At 38.5% G+C, this 8,084-nt stretch overlaps 1 protein-coding gene across 5 annotated transcripts in view; it reads left to right on the top strand.

Moving 5' to 3' along the window:
• Nucleotides 1–1,492: 1,492 nt before the first annotated feature.
• ckap5 (cytoskeleton associated protein 5) overlaps nt 1,493–8,084 on the top strand; it is a 40,711-nt gene continuing 34,119 nt past the window's right edge. For 3 of the 5 annotated variants that reach the window (XM_034878279.1, XM_034878278.1, XM_034878277.1), the window contains exons 1-5: nt 1,494–1,659; nt 3,907–4,003; nt 5,088–5,281; nt 5,531–5,737; nt 7,192–7,363. In XM_034878279.1, the coding sequence (XP_034734170.1) occupies nt 3,947–4,003; nt 5,088–5,281; nt 5,531–5,737; nt 7,192–7,363 (630 nt within the window). In that variant the 5' untranslated portion in view covers nt 1,494–1,659; nt 3,907–3,946. Of the gene's footprint in view, nt 1,660–3,906; nt 4,004–5,087; nt 5,282–5,530; nt 5,738–7,191; nt 7,364–8,084 lie in introns of all 5 variants that reach the window. The other 2 variants (XM_034878280.1, XM_034878276.1) reach the window with 1 other exon arrangement.

Raw genomic sequence — 8,084 nt, 5'->3', positions numbered from 1 at the left:
TTTACATCACTGTTCATTACCTGTATTTGGCTTGTGTGAGCTTTCAAAATATCTCTCTGCTCTGCGGTACTGTCCTCATTATCCATTTTAGTGTAGTTCTCCTGTTCACATTAATGCGTGTCACTTCTTTTCTCTGCTGTCTGTACAATCAGTTACTACTCTTTTGCATAAAGTCCCTTGGAGTGTAGCTGGTAGAGACAGTTCATTGTAAGCCTATGCAATTAAAAAAAAACTAAAATGGTTTTCTCGAGTGGTAAGCCGCTGTGGAATCTGTGTCTTTGAAAGGAGTCTGTCTGTGTCTTGAACTGTAGATCGATGTAACTATATGTTTTCAGTAATTGAGTGACCTCTGTATTGTTCTATCATGTTTGTTTTTGTAAAATATATATACTATATATACTCAAATTGGTGTAAAGGCAATCCATGAAATTAACCAATTTCTTCTTCTTCTTCTTTGCAATTTATTGGCGGTTGGCTAACAACAATTTTCAGCATTACCTCCCAGCAACAGTGTGGATCAGAATGTCTGGTATTTACAATATTTATATTAGATTGTGTGTCTAGTTTACTTTAAGAGTAATAAAAAACACACATTTCTGAAGTCTTTTGATATTATGCCTTCTTTCTTCCTCATATTTCTAACATTATAGTATAACATGCTCTACTGTTTCTTCTTGTCCACAGTAATCACATCTACTACCTGTATTATGTTTACCTATTTGAATAGGGTACTGTTTAGTCCAGTGTGTTAGTATTATTGTCTCATCTCCCCTATTCCTTCGAACGCAACTCATTTTCCGATCTTTCCTTTGAATTTATCAGTGTTATGAAATCATAATGACAATTATTATTGTGTTATTATTTTCTATAGCCTCCTTTGCAACCTTATAGTTATTTCATCTTAGCCAATAATAGAAATATTTTTCATAGTTACAGAAATGGCTTAAATTTAGAGCAGCTAATCAAATCTCTTCTAATGATAATAATGCACATGGTGGTCCAATCAGAAAATAAATGTCATACTTTGGAGGCGGGGCATAGTTCAAATGCAACCAATCAACGGCTTTGTCTAGTGACAAAATAGGTACGCCCTATTCAGTAAACTGTAATGGGTAAATGTGTAATGTGGATTTAACATAACGTAGGGTGTACGGTTGTTTCTAAGTCTGTAATTAATGTGTAATGCAGTGAGACTTTACGCAAAGTCTATGATTAAATACAAGAGGATGTTTGTAGTTAGGGTGGTGCCGGTCTCCGCCCCTCCTCTGTCTCTCCGCCCTTGGAGGTATTTCAAAAAGCTGTAAAAAGTTTGACAAAGTTACCAGTGATAGGACCGGAAATTGGTGCCATTAAAATAAGAGCGCAAAATGTCTCAGTTGCACAGAAAGACATAAACACATGAAACTGTATCCCGCAATGTTGATTTGCGCATCGTTACGTTTTTTACTACACAATAAAAGGTAACTAATTGAATAATTTCTATTAATCGAGAAACTTGCTAGCTGTTTTATTTATAACCGGATGTTGTCTTCTGGGCGGCACTGGCAACGCTTGTAAAGCTCCGTTGGGCTTCTCTGTACAGTAGCTAGCTAGTGATCCCATTATCATCCCCATCTAACTGGCAGCCAGCATCGTATTGTCTCCTAGAGACGCAAACAGGTATCCCTGCGATGTACAATTATTTTCTCATTTTAGTGAAAACTCTTATTTTACTCTGAGCTAGCATGCTAGGTCGTTGTGTTTCTGCAGCTGTCGGTGTGAACTGCGTTGTTAGGCCTGTCTGTGTTGGCGGTTGGGGAAGGAGGTTAGCTAACTAAAAGCCTTGTTTCTAAGCAGCTAACGCCAGCTACCACCGCTAGCAACCAATAAGGTTTAGCTAGTTATGAGCACTTGCTAAACGTAATACTTACAACTATATATTATATACTACAAATGCTAACAAGCTTAAAAATGGGTCCTCAATGTGAGCTGCCTGTATTTTTGCTGTAACGTTAGCTGCTTTAACCAGAATGAGCGGGTTAACGGGCTAACCTAGCAACTGTCACAGTCGTTGCTAAGTTCGCTAGTTAATGGCGCTCATCTGACTTATAATAACTAATCTGGTGACTAGTCCCAGTCTAAGTAAATTGGTAAGAGCATTGGTGACATCCATAAATGATGGCTCAGTTTGCAAGCGGTTGCTAACCTAATTCATTGTGTCTGGGTGTATTTGATGGTGCAGGCTGGTTTCTGACTGCACGTCCTCCTAAAACCCCCCTTGTTCTTGTATGCAGTTCAAAATTTCAGTCAGAATTCTGGCGGTTTACTGCTACCTCCCTCATGCATACATGCTCATAACGTTAGCTACTTTTAGTACATGGGAAACACGATGTATAATTGGGTCAATTTACAGTTGGGTCACATAACAGATACATGTGGAAAGTTATCGTCTGTGCATTTGCTTATAACGTTAATGCTGATGTAATCTAACTATATGTAAAATGTGGCGTTTATTAGTCCTAAAGGCCGTATCAACGTTATATGATAAACAACTCTTAACTAGACTCTTGTATCAAAGTGGAATTAGTATGAATGCTGTTGCCTGATTGGACATCATATCCACGGTACTAATGAGTTGTCTTAGATTGTGTACACCCACCCATAGTTTAGATTGTGTATGTAAGCAGCTCGTTGCTTGAGCAAACCATCATCCCACTGTCAATAACAAGGATTCTTTTTACAGGATCTTTCACCTGGGTGTTAGTGATCCATGGTGGCTTAACAATAAGAAACATGTCCTAAATTGAAATGTTTTTAAAGGAAGTATTTGGTGGTATAGCTGCATACAGTCTTTGATTTTGACTTACTGGCTCTTATAAGTCAAGTCACCTATGCACCTGCCTTAATAAATAACCAAGGTCACATTTAAATTAGCATATTTTTTTAATGAAGTTAGGTGTTCTTTCCATTTAAAAGGTCTCCTTAAAAGTATGTGTCACACGTTGTGAACCTTTAAGGATACCTTTGTAGATGAATATGCAGATAAATTATTTTGAGAGAAAAAATCTCTAAGATTGCATTGCTTATGTGTAAGACTGGCTCCAGGCTGAGTTTTTGCTGGGATGTGGATGATGTATTTAACCTGTTTATCAGACTGGGGTTGGATCAATATGAAATATGAACCTATAGCCCCTCCCTGAATGTGCATTAGACAATCACATGCTTAAGATGTCAAGTGAAAGTGAGTGCATGTCAGTAAGTTGGTGACATTGCGCATTTACACAAACTCTTTTATTGACAAAAACAGATTTTCTTTTTGCAAAGCACTGTCACAGGACTTGAGCATGAATAGACTGTTACAGCAACGTAACTAGAGCCTTTTATTCTCAAGTAATGATGTTGGCCTCAAAAATCCATTATGCGTTGGGCTCTAATAGATATCTCATTGCTTCTTTCAACAATATGGAAACTGTTTTTGGGTTCCACTTTCCCTTTTAAATCACTTGGCATAGTTTGAAAACCACTGATCTACATTACGTACATACTGCAGATGGATGAATAGAAGATCTTCTATTACAGGATCAGAATATGTTTTATTAAGCTGCACCCTGTGGCAATTTGGAAAATGCAGTAAATGCTGGGCCAGTTGTGTGTTTCTGTGTTTATCTCAACACAACTGTGATAATGATTACAGTGCATTTTGCTCCTGTGCAGTCCTAGTGTTGTTGAATGTCCCAAGATGAGATGTGAATGTGAGAGCTGCAGCTGAAAAGCCATTTGCTTTCTGATCAAATTTGTGTTTTCGTTTGTAAGCCACACACCAAAATTTCTGTCATACATGTACTTGTGTTCACTTATACCCCCCAGCAGTAAACCGCACATGAAACCCACCAAATGTAATTTTGTGTCAATAATGCTGTTTTCCAGTTGAGTACCTTTTGGGGAAGCCCACCCCCGAGCGGCCACCATGGGGGATGATAGCGAGTGGATAAAGCTTCCCATTGACCAGAAATGTGAACACAAGGTGACTTACTGACTAAAGTTTGTCCTCAATGAAATTCTCTGAAATTCACTTCAGTTTCCTTCACTCACTTTAACAATATTTCTTTTTACTCAAATACTGGCAGGAAATGTCTCACCCTCCTGGTAATCATTCTTACAATACAGACTTGCTTACCCTATTTATTGGATCCATATCACCAAAGGCTTTAAGTGTGGGATTAAACTAATACACATATCTAATCCAAGTCTTACCAGTACCCTGTAAACCAAACGAGAAGGACGTCAGTTCTAATAAAGTACAATACTAGTACTCTAAGCATCTAATCAGGAAACAATGTAATTCCATTTAATTGTTGGTTATTTAATGTACTTCGATTTTGACTTTTCTCAAACATCTCAAACAATGGCTTTGCATCAGGGTATTAAATGGCGCTTGTCAGACGGCTTTATACAGTCCACTATGTATAGACCTGGAAAGTATGGCCTAAAATTTATGGTATAATTTTAAGCAAAGCTCACCCTTAGTTTGTTCTTAAAATTTCTATATAAATACTTCTGAAGGGGTAAAACACTATTGCAACTCCATGGCAGGTCTTACTCTAGCCTACTATTAACTGTATTACTAGGACATATGTATTTCAAAGAGTACAGGGTAGGGCTGGACCTGAATATTCAACTATTTGGATATTCTCTGTGAAAAGGTATTTGGTTTTCAATTTTGTGATTCTCCATTTTTGACCTGGTGCCAGTGCTTAAAAATATTAGCGCCTGTCCCAGATATACCGGTTAATGTAAAGCCTGGCTACGTCACATGTTTTTTCGCTCTGATTGGTTGTAGGTCTATCCAATTGCATGCAGTGACATTTTGGTCTGCGACCTGTGATAACACCCCTTGGAAATGGAAAATGAACTGAAAGTTAGACTAATTTGCATTTACAATTTGGTCTGTCAATGTCAGGCTACAGATGAGTGATATGTGTGTTTGTCTAGACATGCTTCTCCGTCTCCTTTTTAAGAAAGATGAACCTATCCATGAATATCTAGTTGTTTGTATAGCTTACACTTTTCTGTCCTTCACTCTGTTCTCTGTAACCATTGCTCTTCAGGTGTGGAAAGCCCGTCTGAATGGTTATGAGGAAGCTCTGAAGTTGTTCCAGAAGATAGGTGATGAGAAGAGTCCAGAGTGGGGGAAGTACCTGGGACTGATAAAGAAGTTTGTCACTGACTCTAATGCTGTGGCACAGCTTAAAGGTCTGGAGGCTGCCCTGGCCTTCATTGAGAATGCCCATGTAGCTGGCAAGTAAGTAGTAGTTCCAACAAGAATATCATCTGGGGGCAATGTTGGTTAGGGGCGTGCTGTTCACTCATTCGCACGCAATCATTTAAAATGTCACATTTCATGCTTAAGGTGATACATCAATGCATTATATTGTCTTTTTCTTTTTTAACTGACCTTGAAAGGCAACCTTGCTCATAAGATTATGTACGTGACGTTGTCTAGGCTGTGTGGTTCTGACAGGCTGTTTTTTTTTTTCAATGTTTGCTAAAGGACGGCAGGTGAGGTGGTGTCTGGCGTAGTGACCAAAGTGTTCAACCAGCCAAAAGCCCGCGCTAAGGAGCTAGGCACAGACATCTGTCTGATGTACATCGAGATAGAGAAGGCTGAGGTGGTTCAAGACGAGCTGCTCAAAGGACTGGACAACAAGAACCCCAAGATTGTGGTGTCTTGCATCGAGACACTCAGGAAAGCTCTCAGGTCAGTGCTACTTTCACGGGTTAGAATGACCACACTAAAAAAAAAACTTAATATAACTGTATTGGGGACTAGTTAAGTAAGGTTGTCTACATGTATATGTCTACATGTTTTAAAGAGGAAAATATGTAGAGCACATATATATCTTTATTTAACAGTTTTAGTAGCTTTCTTTATCATTAAATGCAGATTTAAAACGACCAAGTATGTTGCCTTTGCTTTCCATGCAGTTAATAATAACAAACTAGGTAGACAATAACGGCAGTCAAACAACCCTACAATACTCTAGCTAGAGGCCACATCAAATGGCTTTTGGCTGGTGTTAACAAGGGTACTGTACAGGATAGGTGTGACGAGACACTCGCCACAAAATATTCTATATAATAAATATTTGAGATAAGAATTTAACACTACCCTAAATAAAACAGTCATTGTCGAAGTGTCCTTGGGCAAGACATTGAACCCCGAGTTGCCCCCGGTGCTGCGCATCGGAGTGTGAATGTGTGTGAATGTTTATCTGATGAGCAGGTGGCACCTTGTATGGCAGCCCCGGCCACAGTGTATGAATGTGTGTGAATGGTGAATGTTTCCTGTAGATGTAAAAGCGCTTTGAGCAGTCGTTAAGACTGGAAAAGCGCTATATAAATACAGCACATTTACATTTACATTTAAAACTTCAATTAAGAAACATGACTGGAAAAATGGTCTTTACTCAGAGAACCAAGGTTACGTTGCCAAGCATTTCTTTGCAGCAGTAAATAAGGAAGTAGGCTGCTCCTGTATTGATTATTGTATTGGTAAAAGTAAGGTTTAGGCTCTACTGGCTGCTGCTCTGCACTTGTGACCATTTTTGCAAGACAGTTTTTACAGCGATGAGAAGTCTCGTCGCATGTTCTCGTTGCACCTCTAGTACAGATACATTTTGTGTGTAAAATGTAGTTCACTCATTAAAATAATAAGACTAAAGTGAAAATGGAGTTGTTTGGGAAATAGACTTGTTTATTATCTTGCCTTTAGTCACATGAGTTCACATTGTGACATTCAGACTTGATTTTAATGTGATTTTTATTTTTCCCTGCAAAACATAAGATGACTGAACAATGCAGCTAACTATAGTATTTTACCTGGATGTAAAATAGTGTAAACGTAACATACTAATAAGATATTTGTCAATGGTACAGTTCTGTCCTGGTTTAAACTAATTTTTAATTTCCCAGCCTAATATTCAGCCATAGTTTTTTTTTCTTTCAAATGTTTCTTTAGTGTAAAGTATCCCAGTATTGTTTGTCTCCTTGGATAGAGCAGTGCAGTGACCCCATAGAAAAGTACCAATGGGCGCATTTGACCCCCTTTCTAACAAAAGCTGTTCATATCAATTTGATTATTGCTTGTCTGCCAGCTCTTGTCAATAACACTAGCCATTTTTCACCTCTCGGTCTGTCGTCATCTTCCCCTAGTGAGTTTGGATCCAAGATCATTACTTTGAAACCAATCGTGAAGATTTTATCCAAGCAGTTTGAGTCCAGGGAGAAGGCGGTAAGAGACGAATCCAAGCTGCTTGCTGTGGAGATCTACAAATGGATCCGTGATGCTCTGAGACCACCACTGCAAAATATTAACTCTGTACAGGTGGGACACACTCATTGCTGCACATTAGGGATATCCCGATCACATTATTGGATTGGAGCCAATTTTTATTATTATTATTATTATTATTATTATTATTATACGTGAAACTTAAAATGGTTTATTCTTTGGTTGGGGTTTGCTGGAATCCTAACAAACTGTTTTGGTGTTGAGAGAAAGTTTAATGTATTAAAGGGCTCATATTATGCTCATTTTCCGGTTCATAATTGTATTTAGATGTTTTACCAGAACAGGTTAATGTGGTTTGATTTTCAGAAAACACCATATATTTGTTTTACTGCACATTGCTATAGCTCCTCTTTTCACCCTGTGTGTTTAGCTCTCTGTTTTAGCTACAGAGTGAGACATCTCACTTCTATACCATCTTTGTTGGGAGTTGCACATGCGCAATGAGTTCTGCTAGCTTGTCAGCTGTGAAGCATGAGGCCGTGCCACACTAGCAGCTGGGTGAGCATTATACATGTGTTACAAAGTGATGCACATTAGTCACGGAAGTAAAGGCTGGACTACAATAGAGCAGTTTGGAGTAGTTGGTGAACAGTGTTTTCTGTTAGAGATGGTAACTCCCTTTGGGATGGACTGTGGGCTTTTTCACTTTGTAAACCTATAATGTGCGCAAAAAAAAAATATATATACACTCACCGGCCACTTTATTAGGTACACCTGTCCAACTGCTCGTTAACACTTAATTTCTAAGCAGCCA

Source organism: Etheostoma cragini, chromosome 8, assembly GCF_013103735.1.
Source record: "Etheostoma cragini isolate CJK2018 chromosome 8, CSU_Ecrag_1.0, whole genome shotgun sequence".
In the NCBI taxonomy this organism is placed as follows: Eukaryota; Metazoa; Chordata; class Actinopteri; order Perciformes; family Percidae; genus Etheostoma; species Etheostoma cragini.
Note: the sequence above shows the minus strand (reverse complement) of the source record. Positions and strands in the feature narration are given on the sequence as shown.